Genomic DNA, 24,258 nt, shown 5'->3' with positions numbered 1-24,258 from the left:
ATAATCCTAGCTACTCAGGCTGAGATCTAAGGATTGTAGTTTGAAACCAGCTCGGGCAGAAAAATCTCTGAGACTCTTATCTCCAATTAACCACTTAAAAACCAGAAGTGGAGCTGTGACTCAAGTAGTAGAGTGCTAACCTTGAGCAAAATTGTCAGGGACAGTGCCCAGGCCCTGAGTTCAAGTCCTACAGCTGACAAAAAAAAACTTCAAGCAGATGTGCACCAAAGGCAATGATAGAGACATTAGATAGGGATGATACTTGAGTAGTTTGGCTCTTGGGTAAGGGTGGTCACAGAATGCTGCTTTATTATAGGAGGTGGCCTTTGCTCTGAAAACACATTGAAAGAGAACAGTCAGTTGTGCTGTGAAATCTGTAAACCAAACTTTTATAATACTGTACTGGCTGCTGCATGGTGAAATGACTGAAATGAAATGTTCAAACAATGGAACCCTGAAACAGTCTTGAGGCTGAGGCAGCAGGCTTTTCTAGGTAGAACCTTGTGGTCAGGCGGCAGTGGTGCAAATGGAGAGTTGAATGTACTTTGGCATGTTTTAAGTAAAATATTTTGATTTGGTGATGGAGTTGGTGATAGATTAGGCAGGAGTACATAAAGAAAAGAGAAATCATGAATGACTCCTGACTCTTTTGTGGAAGAGGCAGAAGTCTCGGAAGTAGTATGAGTCTGACTTGGCTGTCATCCCAGGCCAATGTTTTTCTGATTGCTCAGACTTTGTGCTCAGGCTAGTGCTCTACCACTTGAGGCACAGTACTACTTCCAGCTTTTGAGTGGAGATGAGAATCTTATGGGGACTTTTCTGCCCAGGCTGGCTTCAAACAGATCCTCAGATCTCAGCCTCCTGAGTAGTAGCTAGGATTGCAGGTGGGAGCCACTGGCACCCGGCTGACTTAACTTTTAAAAAATATTATATGCTCTGCTTACCAAGAGTAAAGTTTATACTTTAAAAAAGTCTCCCTTTCCCTTTAGAGCAAAATATTAGAATATAGGGAAAAGTAAAAAGCCTGGAATGCATTTATCAAATACTTTAGCTCTTGATGACTCTGATTATGATAGAGGGCGTTTTGTTTGTTTTTGATACAGGGCTTGAGCTTTTGTGCTCTTAGTGCTCTACCACTTGGGCCACACAGGCTTTCTTGCCTGTGCTGGCTCCAAATTTCAATTCTTGGATCTCAGCCTACCAAGTTATCTAGGATTACAGGTGTGAGCCTCTGTACCTGGCTAGGCCATTTCTTTGTTGTCCTTCACTTCTGGCTTTTTGTTGCTTAATTGGCGATACATCTCTGGATTCATCTGCCTGGGTTAGATCCTCAGATCTTAGCCTCCTGAGTAGCTAGAATTACAAGCACTAGTCACTGACACATGGCAAGAAATAATATCGTCAATAATAAAAATAAGATCTTTATGGATTTAGGGCAATTCAAAACGAGACATTCTTTTATCTACTCTGATCAATTTATTTAAAAATGAGGCATTATAAAGTTGGGAGGCATTATATTTATATAAAATGAGGCATTATATTTGGGTTGGGAAATGGCCTAGTGGTAGAGTGCTTGCCTTGTATACATGAAGCCCTGGGTTTGATTGCTCAACACCACATAAATAGAAAAAGCCAGAAGTGGAGCTGTGGCTCAAGTGGTAGAGTGCTAGCCTTGAGCAAAAAGAAGCCAGGGACAGTGCTTAGGCCCTGAGCTCAGGCCCAGGACTGGCCAAACAAAACAGTTCTTTTACAACGTCTCCATTGAGAGGTACTCGACATAATTCCTAGTCTATATAAAATAGATTTGCCTGAGTGGTTTGATTCTACCGTTTAAAATGAAGTATCATATGTATTTTTTCCAGATCCAAATTAACCAGAGGTATTTTGTTTCTATCTTTAATATTGAAGTGATTAAGTGCAGTATTCTGTATGTGTGTGTATTTTTTTTTTTTTGGCCAGTCCTTGAACTCAGGGCCTGGGCACTATCCTTGGCTTCTTTTTGCTCAAGGCTAACACTCTACCACTTGAGCCACAGTGCCACTTCTGGCTTTTTTTTGTATATGTGGCCCTGAAGAATTGAGGCAAGCACTCTACCACTAGGCCATATTCCTAGCCCATTTTTTATGTTTTTGCACACCTGTATTACAAGGAAATCAAAGGCTAGTAAAGTAGCCCAGAGGGAGGGAGGTATGCAATTCAGCATATTCCATTTTAAGAGACCCAAACAGAAGAGAGGTAGTTCTTTATCTCAAGTCCTTGGTCTCTGCTCTTCTTTCTGTTTGTTGCTAAGTGTTTACTTTCTACCCCAAGTGCCTCTGAATTTTCTGTCTCACTTCTACAATACTTTATAGCTGAGATAAAAATTATATAGAGATATAAATTAAGCAGTGACTACTAAAAACACCTCTTTTGTGTGTAGACATATGTACTACTAGAATATTTATGTAGAAGGATGTTCTATAAAGCTTGTCACTATGATGGATTTATGATTAATTAACTATGTTCTCATTTTTGTATTGCTGTTAAAATGTGTTTTCTTTCAGTTAGCACTTGAAGAAACTTTTCACTGCTTGGGCTTAAACTCTGCAATACACTTAGCCAATATAATTCTGTTTCTTGCCAACTCTCCTAGTGGGAAGTTAGACAGTAATGGGCTTTAGAGTCAGACAGCATTATACCATTATTGGGCATATGCCTACAAGCAAGTAATTTGGATTTATTTTTGGTAAATGTTTCATTTTCAGAGCTGACTGATAAGAGAGAGAGAGAAAGAGAGAGAGAGTGTGATACTTACCAGACACATGTAAATAGTAATAATAATAAGGATCTTTTTTCTCTCTTATGCTGGTCCTGGGGCTTGAACTTGGGTACTAGGTACTGTCCTTGAATTTTTGTGCTCAAGGCTGCCATTCTGCTACTTGAGCTACAATTGAAGATAAGAATCTCATGGATTTTCTTTCCTGGAATGGCTTTGAACTACAATCCTCAGATCTCAGCCTCCTGAGTAGCTTGAGTTTCAGATATGAGACACTGGTACCTGGCAGGAATATATATATACATATATATATATATATATATATATATATATATATATATATATATATATATATATATTGCCAGTCCTGGGGCTTGAACTCAGAGCCTGATCACTGTCCCTGGCTTCTTTTTGCTCAAGGCTAGCACTCTATCACTTGAGCCACAGCGCCACTTCTGGCCTTTTCTGTTTATGTGGTACTGAGGAATCTAACCCAGGGCTTCATGCATGCTAGGCGAGCACTCTACCACTAAGCCACATTCCCAGCCCTCATTTTTTAACTGTCAATCTCTAGTATGCCCTCAAATAATAGCAAATGTTTTTCTTTTGGTAATACTTGGGTTTGATCTGAGAGCCTTGTCCATTCTAAGCATTCAACCACTTAAACCACACCTCCAGCCCTCTTTTATTTTTTTTTATTTTTTTTTAAAGTTTTTATTATAAAACTGAAGTACGGAGAGGTTACAGTTTCATACGTTAGGCATTGGATACATTTCTTGTACTGTTTGTTACCTTGTCCCTCATACCCCCCTCCCCCCTCTTTTTTTTTTTGAGTACAGTCTTTTTTTTTTTTTGTTTTTTGCCAGTCCTGGGGCTTGAACTCAGGGCCTGCGCACCGTCTCTTGCTTCCTTTTGCTCAAGACTAGCACTCTACCACTTTGAGCCCAGCATCACTTCCAGCGTTTTCTGTTTATATGGTGCTGAGGAATGGAACCCAGGGCTTTATACCTGCTAGGCAAGCACTCTACCGCTAAGCCACATTCCCAGTTCCTTGCATACAGTCTTGTGTTTATGTTTAGGCAAGCCTACACATTGATTCTCCTATGTCTTCCTCCTGAAAAATAAGATGTGTGCTACCACACCCAGTCTAGAGAGTTTTTTGTATCTCAGTATTCTTGGGGTATAAAATAAGGCTTGTTGACTTGAAGTTCATAGGTTAGGTGTCTTAGGAAATTAAATATTAAATATTTACTATGTTCTCGGCAATGTGTCAATACTGATTTCCTTCTCCCTGATTCTGTGTAAAGGAATTGTAATTTTTTCTGTTGGTTTAAAATTAGTTTCGGGCTGGGAATGTGGCTTAGTGGTAGAGTGCTTGCCTAGTGTGCATGAAGCCCTGGATTCAATTCCTCAGTACCATGTAAACAGAAAAAAGCTGGAAGAGGTGCTGTGGCTCAAGTGGTAGAGGTCTAGCCTTGAGCACAGACTCAGGGACAGAGCTCAGGCCCTGAGTTCAAGCCTCAGGACTGACAAAAAAAGTTTCTTTGACAAACTGTCAGATTACTTTAGGACCTGAAACAACTATAATCAAACCCAGCTTATTTTCCTCATGACTCCCACCTGTATCATCACTTAAAGGCACCCACCCGGGCTCTGCTGATGAAAAATGTTACTGGTTGTAGGTTCCTCAAAAAGCTTCCTTCATCACCTCATGGAAACCTAGACAATATGATCCCTAGATAGGTACCTAGGCTCTTCACATGAGTTCATCTGGGCACCAATGCTTATGATCCTAGCTACTTTTGGAGGGGTTCTGAGATTGAACTGAGGTTTATGGCTAGCTCAGGCAGAAACATTAAAGAGATTCCTTTTCATTCAGTAGCTGGGTACAGTTACATGTGCTTGTCATCCTAGCTACCTGGTAAGCAGAGATTGGGAGGATCTAGGTTTTAGACCTGCCTAAGCAGAGAAGTCCATAAAAACCATCTCAGTTGAAGAAGCTGGTCATGGTGGTGAACACCTGTTCCATTTACCATGGGAAACAAAGAACTAGAATATATCATAGCCTAGGCACACATTTGGGCAAGACCCTGTTGCAAAAATAACCTCTACAGAGGCTAGAGCAGCAGAGTGCCTATTTAACATGCTCAATATCCTGGGTTCAATCCTCAGCACTACAACCAATCAGTAAAATTAAAAAAAAAAACCTGTACAAAAGTAAACAGTACTGGAAGTTTAGCTTAGTTGTAGAGTATCTAGGAAGCATGAAATCTGACACCAGTGTCAACTAAAAAAAAAATGTACGTCTGTGTTATTCTTTTCATATTTTCTGCAAGTCATGTCACTAAATTGGAGGCCTTTTGTTTTTTGAGTTTTTTTTTGTTATTTTTTTGCCAGTCCTGGGGCTTGGACTCAGGGCCTGAGCACTGTCCCTGGCTTCTTTTTTGCTCAAGGCTAGCACTCTGCCACTTGAGCCACAGCACCACTTCTGGCCGTTTTCTGTATATGTGGTGCTGGGGAATTGAACCCACTAGGTCATATCCCCAGCCCCAGTTTTTGAGTTTTTTGTTTTGTTTTATTTTTTGGTTTTAATGTGCCTGTCCTGGGGCTTGTCACTGAGGGTTTTTTTTTGCTTTTGTTTTTGCTCAAGGCTGGTGCTCTACCACTTGAGCCACAGCGCCACTTCTGGTCATTTTCTGTATATGTGGTGCTGAGGAATCGAACCCAGGGCCTCATGTATACGAGGCAAGCACTCTTGCCACTAGGCCATATTCCCAGCCCTCTTTCCTTCCTTCCTTCCTTCCTTCCTTCCTTCCTTTCTTCCTTCCTTTCTTCCTTCCTTCCTTCCTTCCTTCCTTCCTTCCTTCCTTCCTTCCTTCCTAGTAGTTTATTGGAAATGAAGAGTCTTGAGGACTTACCTGCCCTACCAAACTTCAAACTGCAGTTCTCAGATCTAAGCCTGCTGAGCAGCTAGGATTGCAGGAGTGAGCCACCAGCTTCCGGCTGCTAAGAGGTTTTGATAAAAACTTTCTGTAGTTTTTCTTCTTTAGAAACTGGTTTATTTCTATGAGCTAGTGGTTTTTGTATAACATTTCTATTTGCTTGGTAATACAGGCTTGGTAATTGAGTTTGTTTTTCCAGTCTTACTGTTCTAATAAATAAACTTTTCTTTTTATAATAAAAATTAAATTTTTTTGTTTTAATCACTTCTTAGATGTGCAGGTCAGTGGCATTCACAGTGTTGTGCAACCATCACAACTATTTCCAGAAATCATTCTTCATCGTTCCAATGGAAACTGTATCCATTAGGCAACAGTACCTCATGCTACCCTTCCCCCAGCCTCTTGTAACTTTTTTTCTTTCTGTTTTTATTTATTTGTCTGTTTTAGATACTTTATATGAGCAGAATTATATCCTTATCCTTTTCAGCTTATTTCCCTGAACATAATGCTTTCAGGGCTTATTTATGTTGTATGTTGGAAAATGCTTATGGCTTGTGCCTGTAATCATAGCTACTCAAGAGGCTGAGGTCTGAGGATTGAGGTTTGAAGCCATTCTGTGGAAGAAAGTCCTTGAGACTTATCTTAATCTCCAACTAACAAGCAAAAAGAAGGAAGTGATGGTACGCCCAAGTAATAAATACCACCAGCCTTGAGCAGAAAAAGTGACTGTGAGGCCCTGAGTTCAATCCCCAGTACCAGCACGCGCCTGTGTACATATACACACATATACATGTAACTGTTGGGTTTGTTGAGCAACTAAATAATTAAACTTGTCACCAGAGTACTTCCTGTATAAGATGACCAAAGTTGTTGGGGTCAGTGGTAGGAAAGTAGAGAAGCCATATAAACTATACTTTTGAAGTATTTAACAAATAGAAAGGAGAAAGGACTTCATTGAGTAAGAATGTCTGAAGAGATGCTTTTTTGTGTATGTGATACCTGAGCTTGAACTAGAGCCTCATACTTCATTTGTTAAACATGTGCTCTACTGCGATCTATTCCTCCAGTTGTTTGTGTGTGTGTGTGTGTGTGTGTGTGTGTGTGTGTGTGCGTGCGTGTGTGTCCATGTGCATGTGCATGTGCATGCGTGCTGGTCCTGGGGCTTGAACTCAGGGCTTGGGTGCTCTTTTTGTGTGCTCTCTACCACTCTAGAGAGTGGACTGTCACCTGAGCCATAGCTCCACATTCATCTTTTTTTTTTTTTTTCTGCTGTTTAATTGGAGATAAAGTCTCACAGACTCCTACCCAGGCTGGTTTGAACTGTGATCCTCAGATCCTAGCCTCCTAATTAGCTAGGATTACAGGTGTGGGCCACCAGGGCCAGCTTTGCTCTGGTCATTTTTGAGATAGTCTTACTTTTTTTCTTTAGAAGTTGATAAGGAAGTGGGGTTTTTTTTGTTTATTTGTTTTGTTTTTGTTGCCAGTCCTGGGGCATGGAGTCAGGGCCTGGCTTCTTTTTGCTCAAGGCTAGCACTCTACCTCTTGAGCCACAGCTCCACTTCTGGCTTTTTTCTATATATGTGGTGCTGAGGAATCGAACCCAGGGCTTCATGTATACGAGGCGAGCACTTTACCACTAGGCCATATTCCCAGCCAGGAAGTGTTTTTTTTAAAGCTGAGGAAAATGTGTGAACAAGCTGTGAAAAAAGAAGGTACAGTACTAAAGAGCAGATTATAAATTGATAGGAATTAGCAATCAGTTTAAAAAATTGTTACTATAAAGGTGATGTACAGAGAGGTTACAGTTACATAAGTCAGGTAAAGAAAGAGTACATTTCTTTTTGGACAGTGTCACTCCTTTCCTCACTTTCTCCCAGTTTTTCCCTCCTGCACTCACAGATAAATAGTTCATTTTCAATGCACTATTTAGTGAAAGTCACTGCTTCATTGGTTCACCCTTTGTCCCCTCCATTTCTGTGGCCATCAGTTTTTTTGTTTTTTTTTGCTGTCCTGGGCCTTGGACTCAGGGCCTGAGCACTATCCCTGGCTTCTTCCCACTCGAGGCTAGCACTCTGCCACCTGAGCCACAGCGCCCTTTCTGGCCATTTTCTGTATACGTGGTGCTGGGGAATCGAACCTAGGGCTTCATGTATAGGAGGCGAGCGCTCTTGCCACTAGGCCATATCCCCAGCCCATCAGTTTTTTTTAATCCAGTTAAATGGTCTTTAATAGAAATAAAATATATACAAAATATATACAGCTGCATCTTTTGCTATCTTTCTTTCCTTTGTTCTTTGGTAATCATGTACTTCCATATAAGGGAGTATTAATTAAAAGCGGATTGCTTTGTTCTTGGGATCAAATTTAGTTTCAGCAATGACAGGTCTCCCTGGGGTGTTGAGGAGTCTCTAGAAAACTGGAAGTAGAGATAAGCTTTCCAGGAAATTTAATACTATGTCTCTTGTAGGGAAAGAGTGAAAATACACAGGAGGGGAAACAAGATCAGAGGAAAAGATATGGGATAGAAGAGAACTCGTTTGACATAGGCATATGGGCAATTATGAAAGATGAGCTTTTGTTTTTGAGAAGAACATTTTTTTTCTTATTTTCTTATGCTAAAGATCTGGCACTGGAGCTGGAAGGAGGAGAAACCAGCAGAAACCGCCCTAACCATGATAATATGGTCCTAACTTTGAATTCAAAGTAGACTTTTGATTTTTTTTTTTTTTGCCAGTCCTGGGGCTTGAATTCAGGGCCTGGGCACTGTCTCTGGCTTCTTTTGCTCAAGGCTAGCACTGTACCCCAGCACCACTTGTGGCTTGTATTTTTTTCTATATATGTGGTGTTGAGGAATCGAACCCAGGGTTTCATGTATAGGAGGCAAGCATTCTACCACTGGAACATATTCCCAGCCCTAGGCTTTCAATTTTCAGGCAGGAACAAAAATGAAATAGTTGGAACCGGCCTGGGGGTATGGCTCGAGTGGCATGTGCAAGTTCCTAGTTCATTCCTCAGTATCTGTCAAAAAAAAGTGGAACAAGAGGGAAGGTTGAGCCAAATGATGGTGGCTCACGCCTGTAATCCTAGCTATTCAGGAGACTGAGATCTGAGGATCACGGTTCAAAGCCAGCCTGAGCAGAAAAGTCTGTGAGACTCTTATCTCCAATTAACCACCAGAAAACTGCAAGTGGCACTGTGGCTTTAGTGGTAGAGTGCTAGCCTTGAGCTGAAGAGCCCAGGGACAGTACCCAGGTCCGGAGTTCAAGCCCCAGGACCAGAAAAAAAAAGAAAGGAGGGTTGAAAAAAGTAAGTGACATTTTTCTGTTACTGAAAATTGGTACTGTAGAAATGGAATTAAAGAGTATTTTAATGAGTCTGAAATTACAGCCTATAAAATCTAGACAGAGGGAGCTGGGAATATGGCCTAGTGGCAAGCTTGCCATCATTGTAAATTAAAAAAAAAAAGAATTTAATGGGAGTTAGAAAATGAGAAATTTCCCACAGATCAGAACATCCCAAGGTTTATATTAAAAGCAAAAACATGATGAACAAGATTTATACTAAAAGCAAAGACATGATAAAACAAGATTTATATTAAAAGCAAAACATCTTCAGAAAAATATTTCAAGATTTGAAGTTGTAGATTTTAAGGCCCAATCTGTATAATTATGCTAATAGTTGATTGTCTAAATAATTACTTTAATGAAGAATGTAAATGCGAGCTAGGCATTGATGGCTCTTGCCTGTAATCAGGAGGCTGAGATCTGAGGATCGAGGTTCAAAGCTAGCCTGAGCAGGAAAGTCCTTGAGACTATTAACCACCAGAAAACTGGAAGTGGCACTGTGGCTCAAAGTGGTAGAGCACTAGCCTTGAGCTGAAGAGCTCAGGGACAGTACCTAGGCCCAGAGTTCAAGCCCCACAACCATCACCACCACCAACAAAAGTATATAAATACTATGACAGGTACTCAATAATAGTTGGAAATTGATAGACCCCCATCATCAACAGTGGATAGAATAACCAAACACAAGCTAAGTAAATAGAGGGGGCAACATAACAAACTAAATAGAGCTGAACTGACATATATAGAACACTCAGCCCAATAACAGATATACATTCTTCTTGAGTGCATATAGACAGTCTCCAGGATAGCTAATGTGTTAGGCCACAAATTTAGTCTCATTGGATTTGTGTTTTCCAACCAACCAATAGGAATATGCGTGTGTATGTATATGTAAGTATGTGTGTTTATGTATATATGAGAATAAAGTAGATTTATTAAGAGAATTGGCTTACAGAATTGGAGGTTAATTTGTCCTACAATAGGCTGTTTAGTAGCATAGCTAATCCAAATTTGAAGGCCTAAACATCAGGAAAGCTTTATAGTACAATTCAAAGCTTGAGACTGAATGCATGAGAAATTGAGAGGTGACTCCAGGTCCTAATGTCCAAACAAAACTTAGGTAGGAAAAACTTAGGAAAGGAGTATCCCAAGAAAAGGGGTATCCCAGCCCCAGGAAGAAAGTGAAAGTCAACGTTTCTCTGCCTTGTTGTACCAGGGAGGGGGGCATAGTTGAATGGATTGTGTGTCTGCATTGAGGGCCAGTCTTCCCCTCCAAGTCTTGACTCTCACCTATATTCTCCTAGAAATAGTATTTTACCCTAACTATCAAGGCATCATTTTTTTCCTCATAGCATCAATTAGTTGTACAAAGGAATTTGATTGTTTTGGGGTTTGTTTGTTTTTTGGTGAGGGAGAGGGAGGTACAGATCCTGGGGTTTAAATATAGCCTGGGTGCTTTCTTTGAACTTTTTTGCTCCTAACACTCTACCATTTGAGCTACAGCTTTACTTCTAGCTTTTTGGTGATTAATTGGAGATAAGGATGTCAGGGACTTTCCTGCTCGGGATAGCTTTGAGCTGCAATCCTTAGATCTCAGCCTCTTGAATAGGTAGGATTACAGTGGTGCCTGGCAGAAGGGTTTAATTTTAACCTGTTTATTTGTGTGTGCAATCATCTTTAATAGTTACTACTTCCGTCATTTTCCTTTTCCCCTTCTTCTTTTCCAGACTAGTCTCAGCAAATTTCCATGTTCCATTTTCATGCATGGATATATGGTCTTTTGACTATTTTTGTCCTTTTTCCCCCCTCCATTCATCCACTTCTCTATCACTATTTACTTATACCCCAGACTAGACCTGTTTCAACTTCTTTATTCATATTTTTAAGGTTCATATTATTCACAAGTATTTCATATGTTATCTCACACATTCCTTTACCATACTTCAGACTGATCATATATAAAATCTTATGTTTGTTTACATATATGCTTATATTTTAGGTCTAGCATTCACATATGAAGGAAGACATGTAACTCAAGCATCCCTTAATCCACTCAATTAAAACCTGAAATTAATGGTTGCATTATCAGACTAAGTATTTTCTCTGTCCATGAAAAGATGACTAGAAAACTCACATATTTGTGGAAATGAATTATCACATTTTCAAACATCCAATAAATTTACAAAAACAAAGGGAAATTAGAAATAAATGAAAAAAATACAATATACCAAATCCTATGAGATACAGCAGATGCAGGGTACAGAGAAAATTATGGCTAGAAATGGTGACAGTAAAGAAATAAGAAAGATCCCAAATTTTAAACCTAGATTTAAAACTTAAGAACAAACAAATTGAACCCAGAATAAGCAAAAGGAAGGAAATAATGAAGAATATAGTTGCTAAGGATTTTGGTAAGTTGAACTTGACAGTAGTTTTATATTGTATTAAAATGTATCTAATTTTGGCTAAATTAAACTGTTAGATTTTCTTTGCAATTATTTAGCCAGACATAGTCTCTAAAGAACAGACCCTTCAGACCTAATGGGCACATTACCCATCTGGTATGAAATAATTAATATTCAGTTGTTTGAAGTCATCAGAATGTTCTGAAATGTTAAGTTACTTACATTTTAAATGATTTCATTTCAGGTTACAGTGCAGGATTTTGGAAGTCCTGCCTCCATCACATCAAAATGGTTTTGCTAATGGACATGTTAGTAGTGTAGATGGGGAAACTATTATCATCAGTGATAGTGATGATTCAGAAGCACAAAGCAACTCTTTTCAAAATGGGTAAGTGATTTTTTTTTAATTTTTCAGTTATTTATCAGATTAATGACTTTCAATAATGTTTTTCTTTATTTATTTCCTTTTTAGTCATATTATTGTATGCTACTGAGTTAATGTGGTTCAACCACAGAGCTTAGAATCTTCAAAATTAAAACTTATATAAGGGGCTAGGAATATGGCCTAGTGGTAGAGTGCTTGCCTCCTATACTTGAGGCCCTGGGTTCTATTCATCAGCACCACATATATAGGAAAAGCCAGAAGTGGTGCTGTGGCTCAAGTGGCAGAGTGCTAGCCTTGAGCAAAAAGAAGCCAGGGACAGTGCTCAGGCCCTGAATCCCAAGCCCCAGCACTGGCAACAAATAAATTAATTAATTAAATTTAATTTAAAAAAAATCTTCGATGAGTCTGAAACTGATGAAAATTCCCGCATGTGCTAACTTGTCAACTTTCTCTGTTCCCCAATACTGCTATTTAATTTTTTATTTCTTCGGGTTTTTTTTTTCTGTTTTTATTTTTTGCCAGTCCTGGGGCTTGAACTCAAGGCCTGAGCACTGTCCTTGGCCTCTTTTTGCTCAAGGCTAGCACTCTACCACTCAATTTTACTACTTTATTCATCCAAAGAAAATATATTGAATGAATAAATCATTAAAATACCTGTCTAAAATTAAATTAAAATGACTATTTTGGGGCCAGGTGCCAGTGGCACATGCCTATAATACTAGCTACTCAGAAGGCTGAGATCTGAGGATTGTGATTTGAAGCTAGCCTGGGCAAGAAAGTTAGTGAGACTCTCATCTCCAATAAACTAATAAAAAAAAAAGTCAGAAATGGCACTGTAGCCCAAGTGGTAGAGCACTAGCTTTGAGCACAGAGAAGCTCAGGGACAGTGCCAAACCCAGAGTTCAAGCCCCAGAAGTGGGGGGAGGGAACTATTTGGAGTAACATAGTGGAGTATTATCTGTAACTTATAAAGATCCTAGTTAAAATTCTCATACTTTCAAATTGCTAATTTGTGTCTTTTCTCTCTTTAGGAAGAAAAAAGATTCGATTGATCCCTTATTATTTAAATATAAGGTACAGCCCACTAAGAAGGAAGCATATGAGTCTGCCATTGTTAAGGCAACACAGATCAGGTGAAAACTCACTCTCTTCTCTATAATACTCTAAAGTAGAATGCTATGTAAGTTTAGTAAGAAGCGTTGATTTTGAATAAATGGGTAGTGTTAATAAGACTTATGTTCACAAACTGATAAAATAAATTCTAATGGACTTTCTGAGCCCTTTTGTCTAATTAGTAACTAGCTAAGAATAGTCTTAAGTGGCTGGGGATATGGCCTAGTGGCAAGAGTGCTTGCCTTGTATACATGAAGCCCTGGGTTCAATTCCCCAGCACCACATATATAGAAAACGGCCAGAAGTGGCGTTGTGGCTCAAGTGGCAGAGTCCTAGCCTTGAGCAAAAGGAAGCCAGGGACAGTGCTCAGACCTTGAGTCTAAGCCCCAGGAATGGCCAAAAAAAAAAAAAAAAAAAAAAGGAATGGCCAAAAAAAAAAAAAAGAATAGTCTTAAGGAACTAAAAGCACAGATGGGTCTACATCTACAATCCTAGCTACTCAGTGACTACTCAGTGACTGATATCTGAAGTTCAGGGTTCAAAGCCAGCCTGGGCAAGAAAGTCAGTGAGACTCTTATCTCCAGTTGACCAGCAAAAAACCTAAGTGGAGGTATGGTTTATTTGTTTTGTTTTTGTTGCCAGTCCTGGGGCATGGACTCAGGGCCTGAGCACTGTCCCTGGCTTCTTTTTGCTCAAGGTTAGCACTCTACCTCTTGAGACACAGCGCCACTTCCGGCTTTTTTCTATATATGTGGTGCTGAGAAATCAAACCCAGGGCTTCATGTATATGAGGCGAGCACTTTACCACTAGGCCATATTCCCAGCCTAAGTGGAGGTATGGTTCAAGTAACTGTAACCCCTCTCTGTATATCACCTTGACAATAAAATTAAATTAAGAAAAAAAAACTAAAGGACATTACCTAGACCCTTAGTTCAAGCCTCCCATACCAACACCAAAACCAAAAAAAAGTGGAAAGAAAGTGAAGGGCTGGGAATGTGGCTTAGTGGTAGAGTGCTTGCCTAGCATGCATGAAGCCCTGGGTTCAATTCCTCAGCACCACATATACAGAAAAAGCTGAAAGTGTCACAGTGGCTCAAGAGGTAGAGTGCTAGCCTTGAGCAAAAGAAAGCCAGGGACAGTGCTCAGGCCATGAGTTCAAGCCCCAGGACTGGCAAAAAAAAAAAAAAAGTGAAAGTACATGTTGCTGGTAGCTAGCAAATGAAACAATACAGACTTAAAAGTTAACTTAGCAGGCAGTAAGTAATTATCTCCTCTTTATCAAGTATTATATGGGCCTAGGATACACCAGTGAACCAAAGAAACTTTAAAGTCTAGGGAAAGAATAGGGATTTTAGGAAAGGCTACTTTAAAACTTCTATTTTGTTTAGATGCGCTTTTTTTGTCCTTTTCTTGGAAGAAATATATTGGATTTAATTAAAACATTTATATTTTACTAGAAATGCTCATTTTGTTATTGTGTTGATTTTATTTGTTGTGGGATCCATTGCTGCTGCTGTTTTTAATTTGAGAACAAGGAATAATAAAAAATAGCATATTTAAGCATATTAATTCTCTTTAATTTTGTCCTAAGTGATATGTTGACTGCTATGTGAGTAAGACTTATGTTCAGTTTTACTTGCAATATCCACTTGAATGTTTATTTGATGTTATAAGGATACTATATTTAATTTTCAAAATAATTTTGATGGTTATATACTTGGTCAAATTTGAAAAAGGTTGGCTTATTGTTCTAAATTGTTCCTGAGCAACAAATGAATCTTTTTTTAAAAATTAGGTTTACTCCAATTCGGATCTTAAAACTTCTGCCATATAAACCTTTGTGTAAAGTTCCTAATAATTTCTACATAAATACTATTAGAGGCCAAAATATCTGCCAATATGTATCCCGTTTTCTGTGCTTCAGATTTATGTTTTAAATATTAAGGAGTTTGGGTTGAATTCTTTGATATTAACTCTACATCTCATCTTCTCCCTACCCCCAGCAGAAGAAAACACCTGTTTTCTCGTGATAAACTGAAACTTTTTCTGAAACAACACTGTGAATCACAGGATGGAGTCATTAAAATTAAGGTATTAAGAATAGTGAAATTATTTTTATTTATTTATTTTGCCAGTCCTGGGCCTTGAACTCAGGGCCTGAGCACTGTCCCTGGCTTCCTTTTGCTCAAGGCTAGCACTCTGCCACTTGAGCCACAGCACCACTTCTGGCCGTTTTCTATATATGTGGTGCTGGGGAATCGAACTGAGGGCTTCATGCATAGGAGGCAAGCGCTTTTGCCACTAGGCCATATTCCCAGCCCGAGCTTGTGACATTTTTATTTTTATCTCTCCAATTAAACAGCAAAAGCCAGAAGCAGAGCTGTAGCTGAATTGGTAGAGTGCTAGCCCTGAACAAAAGGAAGCTCAAGAACAACACTCAGGCCCTGAGTTCAAGCTCCAGTACTAACACAAAACAAAAAAAACTTTCTGAATTAAATATTCTTTTTAGAACTGTTAATTGAGATATTACCATTTATTTTTTTCTTACATAAAAGATCAGTTAGGGGGCTGGGGATATAGCCTAGTGGCAAGAGTGCCTGCCTCGGATACACGAGGCCCTAGGTTTGATTCCCCAGCACCACATATGCAGAAAACGGCCAGAAGCGGCGCTGTGGCTCAAGTGGCAGAGTGCTAGCCTTGAGCGGGAAGAAGCCAGGGACAGTGCTCAGGCCCTGAGTTCAAGGCCCAGGACTGGCCAAAAAAAATAAATAAAAGATCAGTTAGGGCAGGCAAAAGTAGGTATAGAAAGCTTGGGAAAAAAGAAAGTTATGTAATAACTATTGCTTCTAACAGAGTGGGGGTGGCTTATGGGTAGTAAATGGATATTAAGAACAATGCAGAAGGGGCTAGGGATATGGCCTAGTGGCAAGAGAGCTTGCCTCGTATACATGAGGCCCTGGATTCGATTCCCCAGCACCACATATACAGAAAACGGCCAGAAGTGGTGCTGTGGCTCAAGTGGCAGAGTGCTAGCCTTGAGCGGGAAGAAGCCAGGGACAGTGCTCAGGCCCTGAGTCCAAGGCCCAGGACTGGCCCCCCCCCCCCAAAAAAAAGAACAATGCAGAAGAAGATGCCTCCAGATAAGGGAATAATTTAGATACAGTAAGTATATTATAGGACAATTAAGGAGGAAGAGGTCTTAGAGACCTCCCATTGTATGTTAAGTAAAAAGTTAAAATGGTAAAACTAAGGCTAATTTTCCAAAGTGTAAAGTAACTTACTTCAGGATAAAGAAGTATTTAGCAAGAAAAAGTAATGAAGTGCCAATTGTGGTATGCACCCTTAATCTCAGCATTCTGGAAGGAGAGACAGGAGGAGTGCTATTTTAGGGTCAGTCTGAAAAACAGTGAAGTGCAAGGCCTTGAGTTCAAATTTGGATGCTGGCAAAAACAACAAAAAGTTTTATGCATTTATCACAAATAAGCTGATGTTTAAGATATGTGCATTTCATTGTATGTGAATGTACATATGATAAACAAATGAAAAATGTTATTGTAAAGATGCTATACAGAGGGGTTATAGTTACATAATTCAGATGAGAACACTTTTTTTTTAACATATCTCCCAGTTTTCTCCTCTTTCGACCTCCCTACCCCCAAATTGTATAGTTTACTTCCAACATAGTGTCTAGTGAATATCACTGCTGAACCAGCATTACCTACTTTAAGTAAAAAATAACATTTCAAAACCAGATTCTAGTTGCTCATGCTTGTATTCGTAAAGCTACACAGAGGCAGAGATCTTGAGGATCATGGTATGGATCTAGCCTAAGCAGAAATGTCCATAAGATTCCACGTCCTTAATAGCCAGCAGAAAGCTGGACTGGAGCCATGACTTAAGTGGTAGAGTACCAGCTAGTCAAGCAAACAACCCAAACAAAGCAGGAACCTCTGAATTCAAACCATAGTACTACTATTTCAGATGGTGAGAGGCAAGATAAATTATTACGGTAAAACGAGATCGTGGTTCAAAATCAGCCCAGACAGGGGAGTCCATAAGACTCTTATCTCCAATTAACTACCAAGAAGCTGAAGTTGTAGCTGTTACTCAAGTGGTAGAGGACTGGCTTTGAGCTAAAAAAAGCTCAAGGACAGCACCAGGTTTTAAATTCAAGCAACAGGACTGGCACAAAAAACAACAAAAACACTTAAAGTGTATGTACATGTTGAGCACCCCTAGTTAAAAAATCCAAATACATTTTGAGTACAGACATGACTCCATACAGTAAAAAATTCCATACTATGAAATTCAGGTTTGTATGATAAAATCATTTAAAATTTCTGTTAGAGTATAACATAAAATATATACAGGCTGGGAATATGGCCTAGTGGCAAGAGTGCTCACCTCATATATGTGAAGCCCTGGGTTCAATTCCTCAGTACCACATATATAGAAAATGGCCAGAAGTGGCACTGTGGCTCAAGTGGCAGAGTGCTAGCCTTGAGCAAGAAGCAGCCAGGGACAGTGCTCAGGCCCTGAGTTCAAGGCCCAGGACTGCCCCCCCCCCAAATATATATATATGTGTATATATATATGTATATGTATATATATATGCTGAATATAGTGGCAATATACCTACAATCCCAGCCTTAGAGATACCAGAGGATGGTGAGTTTGAGGCTAGTCTCATCTATATAGCATGTTTGAGTCAGTCTGGGCTACATAGCAATAATATTGTCTGAAATAAAATAAAGCTAGGCACACTGGTTCACACCTGCAATCCTAGATGCTTATTAGGATGCTGGCTGGCATTGTTAGGATCATGGTTCAAGGCCAACCTGGACAAAAAGTTTACGAGACTGTCTCAACCAATAAAATGGTGGGCTAGATGACTCATACCTTTGACCCCAGCCATGAAGGAAATTCAAATAGGAAGATCAAAGTCTAGGCCATCCCGGACAAAAAGTGAAACCTTATGGGGAAAAATAATGAAAGCAGAAAAGAGGTAGAATCTAGGCCTAAACAGTAGAGCATATGTCTAGCAGATGTCTAGCAGATGCTGGACAATGCTAGTACTGCATAAACGAACAAGAAAGATTTTGGACACATCTCAAAGTTATATATATACAAATATTTCAAAACATTTAAAATTCTAAAATATTTGTTTCTAAGCATTTAGTTACATACAGAACACTTACCTGTATTTAAGAAGAAACCACTCATCTTCAATTGTGTATATTCAAGGTTATATGTTATAGCATATGATCATCCAAATTGAGTTTTTAATGCAAAATTTTAATGGATTATTGAAACTCTTTTTTTTTTTTTTTTTTTTTTTTTGCCAGTCCAGGAGCTTGGACTCAGGGCCTGAGCACTGTCCCTGGCTTCTTTTTGCTCAAGGCTAGCACTCTGCCACTTGAGCCACAGCGCCACTTCTGGCCATTTTCTATATATGTGGTGCTGGGGAATCGAACCCAGGGCTTCGTATACACGAGGCAAGCACTCTAGCCACTAGGCCATATTCTCAGCCCTTTTAATGGATTATTGATTATGATAACCAAAATTGATTAAATTTTAGTTGTTCAGGGATGTTTTCTACCTGGTGGCTCATGCTGGTAATAGTAGCTACTCAGAAGGCTGAGGCTGAGATCTGAGGATCATGAAGCCAGCCCAGGTAGGAAATTCTGTGGGACTCTTTTCTCCAATTTTTCACTAAAAAGCCAGAAGTGGAGCTGTGGCTCAAATGGTAGTTAGCCTTGAGCACAAAATACTCAGGGCCAGCACCTAAATTCAAACATTAGAACAGGTACACACACAAAAAGTTCTCCCAATGAAAGTATTGAATTCCCATTGAAAAGTATTTCTAACTTGTTAATATTTAAAATTTTTCTATCATTACTTTTACATGCACTTTCTGAAAGATACTTTGACCATTAGTGAAAAATTAATGAGCCTAGTGCTGAAGTCCTAGTGTAATGATGCATGCCTGTAATCACAGCACTCAGAAAACATAGACAGGATTGGATGTGAGCTCAGGACCTTGAATTTGCTTGGTAAACACTACTATTTGAACCTTTCCTACTACTTTCTCAAAGGTAGGAAAATCTCAGTTCAATGTCTTTGCTGTTATATAGGCAAATACTGCAATTTGAGACTTGAGACTGTTGTGTAGTGGATAAAAATATAGTCTTTGGAGTCAGTGGCCTGATTTTGAAACCAGGCTATGGACCTGTTAACTATGTAGTAGCCTTTGGCATGTTCTTTGTGCCTCGGTTTTATCATCGGTGGCATGGGGGCTAATAATATCTATCTAATGGGTTTCTTATGAGAATTTAATTGGGTAATGATTGCAAAAATTACAACGTTAAGACATGACATTTAAGAATAGAAAGGAAGGGGCTGAGAACATGGCCTAGTGGCAAGAGGGCTTGCCTTGTATACATGAAGCCCTGGGTTTGATTCCTCAGCACCACAGAAGTGGCACTGTGGCTCAAGTGGCAGAGGGCTAGCCTTGAGCAAAAAAGAAAAAAAAGCCAGGAACAGTGCTTAGGCCCTGAGTCCAAGCCCCAGGACTGGCAAATAAAAAAGAATAGAAAGGAAGAAAGAGTGAGGTAAGGAAGGAGGGGACCAATTGTATAGTAAATTATATTTCACTCTACAGTATCACATGAAATCCTAACATTTTTAGCTTGGTCTTTAATGATTCATATGCTGTATTAGAGCATATCTGTATTTGGTTTACTGATGTATTATTATTGTACCTGTTTTCTTTTCCTATTAAGGCATCATCTCTTTCAACATATAAAATAGCAGAACAAGATTTTTCTTACTTTTTCCCTGATGATCCACCTACATTTATCTTCAGTCCTGCTAACAGACGGAGAGGGAGACCTCCCAAAAGAATATCTGTTAGTCAGGTAAGTAGAGAAAAGGTCAGAACTACCTTTCTTTTCCTTTTTTTTTGTGCCAATCCTGATGCTTGAACTCAGGGCCTGGGCACTGTTCCTGAGCTTTTTATTTTTAGCTTGAGGCTAATTAGCTCTACCACTTGAGCCACAGCTCCACTTCTGGCCATTCGGTGGTTAATTGAAGATAAGAATTTTACAGGGCTGGGAATATGGCCTAGTGGCAAGAGTGCTTGCCTCGTATACCTGAAGCCCTGAGTTCAATTCCCCAGCACCACATATATAGAAAATGGCCAGAAGTGGCGCTATGGCTCAAGTGGCAGAGTGCTAGCCTTGAGCAAAAAGAGGCCAGGGACAGTGCTCCAGCCCTGACTGGCAAAAAAAAGAATCTTACAGACTTTCATGCCTGACTTTGAACCTCAGTCTTCACTCAGCCTCCTGAGTAGATAGGACTACAGGTATGAGCCACTAGCACCTAGATAGAACTTTCAGTTGTTAATAAAAAATATTCAAAAGTAAGACTATGTTTGGGTCCTCTGATCCCCCCCATAATAGTCTGTAGGAAGAAACACATTACTTCACACTAGTGCTACATGGTGCTGTTTGAGATTTCAAGAGTGAATTAGACATGATTCTCATACCACAGGAAATTTATACCAAGGTGAAAACAAGCACATGAGCAGTTGCTGAAATCCATAGAAGGAGGAAATACAGTAACTGAACTATGGATTGAAGGGTGAAGAGCAATAAATTCTGACAAAATTGTGGAGATCTTTAAGTAGGCAGGAATGTTGGAGTCAGACAAAATATGTTTCCTAATGTTGAAATCAGGCCCCAGTGCCTAACACCTATGGTCCTAGCTACTTAGGCAACTGATATCTGAGGATTGTAATTTGAAGCCAACCTAGGCAGACAAATCCACAAGACTCTTATCTCCAATTAACCAGCAAAAAGCCAAAAGTAGAAGTGTGTTTGAGTGAAAAAGCAAGTGAGAGGTCCCTAACTTCAGGCCCCACCATCAAAGAAAAAAAAAGATTTCTAGTTATGAGACAAATTGCTAGGAAAGATGTTTGTGTTATGAAATAGTGTGTAGCATGGCTAATCTGTTACTAGTGGAGGGATGTAATGAAATATGAGGCAGAAATTCTGTAGTGATTCTTGAGGCTCTAACTTCTCTATGTCATCAAGTAGTTCTAAAAGATTCTTTCCATAATAATAACCAAATTTCTTTAATATTATTTGAAAATGGTGGCCTAAAACCAAGCAGATTTCAAGTATTAATTCACTGTATTTAATGAGAGACCCTAGATTATGTAAACTAAATCTTCCCTAAGGAGTTCTAGAACAGAAAGAAAAGGGGCCAGTATGAGTGAGTAATGTGTTTATCCTGAGCTCACTTTCACATTTGTCTTCTTACCTTTAGCAGTAATGAATTTTCCTGTTCAGGATATTACTATCACCCAATTCAGGAATGAAAGATACTGAAAATTTCTAGAACTGGGCAAACTAACTGATGCAGTTGCCTGAAATATATATATATATATATATATATATATATATATTTTTTTTTTTTTTTGGCCAGTCCTGGGCCTTGGACTCAGGGCCTGAGCACTGTCCCTGGCTTCCTTTTTGCTCAAGGCTAGCACTCTGCCACTTGAGCCACAGCGCCACTTCTGGCCGTTTTCTGTATATGTGGTGCTTGGGAATCGAACCCAGGGCCTCATGTATATGAGGCAAGCTCTCTCGCCACTAGGCCATATCCCCAGCCCACCTGAAATATATTTTTGATTATTCTGATCCTTTTATTCCCTTCTGGATTTATTTTTTCTCTTACTCTGAATTGAATATAGTTTCGTTCTCATGGCTGGTGGCTATCATGATTTGCCTGCCACCTTGCATATTCAGCACAATTATTTTACTTTTTTTTTTTTTTTGTGCCAGTTTTGGGCCTTGGACTCAGGGCCTGAGCCCTGTCCCTGACTTCTTTTTGCTCAAGGCTAGCACTCTGCCACTTGAGCCACAGCGCCACTTCTGGCCGTTTTCTATATATATGGTGCTGGGGAATCGAACCCAGGGCTTCATGTATACAAGGCAAGCACTCTTGCCACTAGGCCATATTCCCAGCCCTTATTTTACTTATTTTTTTCTTATTTATTGTCAAAGTGATGTACAAAGAGGTTACAGTTTCATACATTAGGCCTTGGATACATTTCTTGTTACCTCCTCCCTCATTCCCCCTACCCCTTTCCCTCTCCCTCCATGAGTTGTTCAGTTGGTTTACACCAAACAGTTTTGCAAGTATTGCTTTTACACTCATTTGTCTTTTTATCCTGTGTCTCTCCATTTTGGTATTCCCTTTCACTTTCCTAGTTCTAATACCAGTATATACAGTTTCCAATGTACTCAGATAAGATACAGTGATAGTGCAGGTACAACCACAGGAAGGGGATACAAGAGGATCATCAACAATAGAAGCTACAGTTTCACATGGCATGTTGAAAGTAATCACAACAGTGATATATCACTCGTTTCCATAACATGGAGTTCATTTCACTTAGCAATATCTTATGCATTCATGCATTCATAGGTGCATAGCTATTAGGCTCTTGTGATCCTCTGCTGTGACTAGCCTAAACCTGTGCTAATTATTCCCTATGAGGGAGACCATAGAGTCCATGTTTCTTTGGGTCTGGCTCACTTCACTTAGTATAATTTTTTCCAAGTCCTTCCATTTCCTTACGAATGGGGCAATGTCATTCTTTCTGATAGAGGCATAAAATTCCATTGTGTATATGTACCACATTTTCCTGATCCATTCGTCTACTGAGGGGCATCTGGGTTGGTTCCATATTTTAGCTATGGCAGATTGTGCTGCGATGAACATTGCTGTGCTGGTGGCTTTAGTGTGTTCTTGTTTGTGGTCTTTTGGGTAGATGCCCAAAAGTGGGGCTGCTGGGTCATAGGGGAGCTCTGTGTTTAGCCTTCTGAGGAATCTCCATACTGCTTGCCAGAGTGGCTGAACCAGTTTACATTCAAGGTAATGTACAGAGGAGTTACAGTTTTATACATAAGTCAAGTAATGAGTATATTTCTTTTTGAACAGTGTCACCTCTAACCTCGTTTTCTCCTCCTTTTTATCACCTGACCCTTCTGCCCTATAAGTTGTCTAGTGTCACTGCTGCATTTGTTCACCCTTTGTCTCACTATTTCTGTGCTCCCCCTTACCCTCTCCAGAGGAAATAAACTTAAATATAAGACCAAAGGTACAGAAATCAAAAACAGCAACAAACGAGGGGGGAAAAGGCAAAATAACAAACTCTTATTTCCACTTCTTGGAATTCATTTAAAATAAACATCATTTCATATGCTCATATGCTATTGAGCCTTTGCAATCCTCCCCCAAGAATGTCCTCCTTTGGTCTCACTGTGTGAATGTTTAGAATCCTGTTCCGTTTACCATGGCTACCACATTTTCTTGATCTACTTGTCCACTGAGAGGCATCTGAGTTGATTCCATATCTCAGCTATGGTAAACAATGCCACAAATGAACATAGTTGTGCTAGTAGCTTTAGTGTAGCTTTTGTGGTCTATTTGTTAAATGCCCAGGAGTGGAATTGCTGGGTCATATTGAAGATCTATTGTATAGTCTTTTGAGGAACTTCCACAATGCTTTCCAGAATGGTTGAACCAGTTTACATTCCCACCAACAGTGTGGTAGTGTTTCCTTTTGGCCACATCCCACCAGCATCTGTTTCTGTTAGTTTTCTTGATAATGACTGTTCTAACTGGGATGCAGTGAATCCCAGTGTTGTTTTGATTTGCATTTCTTCTATGCCCAGATACATTGGATGTTTCTTCGTATATCTATTGGCCATTCTTCTTTTGAGAAGTCTCTCTGTCTTTAGCCCATTTAAAAATTCGGTTGGTTTTGTGAGAGTTTGTTTTGGGGGGATTTAATTTTTTTGAGCTCCAAGTATATTTTAGATATGAGGTCTTGTCTGATGCATAGCTAGTAAAAATCTCCAATTCTGTGGGCTTTCTATTTATCTTGCTAGTTATATCTTTTGCAATGCAGATATCCTTTAATTTAATGTAGTCCCATTTATCTTGTTGACATACGGAAAAGCTACTGATTTTTGTGGGTTAATTTTATACTCTGCTACTTTGCAAAAGTTTTGGGCCAGCCCAAGTAACTTGAGGGAGGAATCTATGGGGTTCTTTAAATACAGGATCATGTCATCTGCAAAGAGGGAAGTTTTACTTCTTTCCCTATTTGGATCTGATCCTCTTTATGTTTGCCTCTTGCCTTATTGCTATAGCTAGGAATTCCATTACTATGTTGAAGAGGAGTGAAGGGAGTGGACATCCTTGTCTTGTTCCTGATTTTAGAGGAAATAGTTTTAACTT

General features: G+C 39.5%; 1 protein-coding gene across 3 annotated transcripts in view; it reads left to right on the top strand.

Moving 5' to 3' along the window:
- Baz1a (bromodomain adjacent to zinc finger domain 1A) overlaps window positions 1-24,258 on the top strand; it is a 75,172-nt gene that overhangs the window by 13,738 nt on the left and 37,176 nt on the right. For 2 of the 3 annotated variants that reach the window (XM_048361844.1, XM_048361842.1), the window contains exons 4-7: window positions 11,691-11,834; window positions 12,863-12,964; window positions 14,949-15,036; window positions 19,728-19,862. In XM_048361844.1, the coding sequence (XP_048217801.1) occupies window positions 11,691-11,834; window positions 12,863-12,964; window positions 14,949-15,036; window positions 19,728-19,862 (469 nt within the window). The remainder of the gene's footprint in view (window positions 1-11,690; window positions 11,835-12,862; window positions 12,965-14,948; window positions 15,037-19,727; window positions 19,863-24,258) is intronic. The other variant, XM_048361843.1, reaches the window with a different exon arrangement.

Source organism: Perognathus longimembris, chromosome 14 (assembly GCF_023159225.1).
Source record: "Perognathus longimembris pacificus isolate PPM17 chromosome 14, ASM2315922v1, whole genome shotgun sequence".
In the NCBI taxonomy this organism is placed as follows: Eukaryota; Metazoa; Chordata; class Mammalia; order Rodentia; family Heteromyidae; genus Perognathus; species Perognathus longimembris.
Note: the sequence above shows the minus strand (reverse complement) of the source record. Positions and strands in the feature narration are given on the sequence as shown.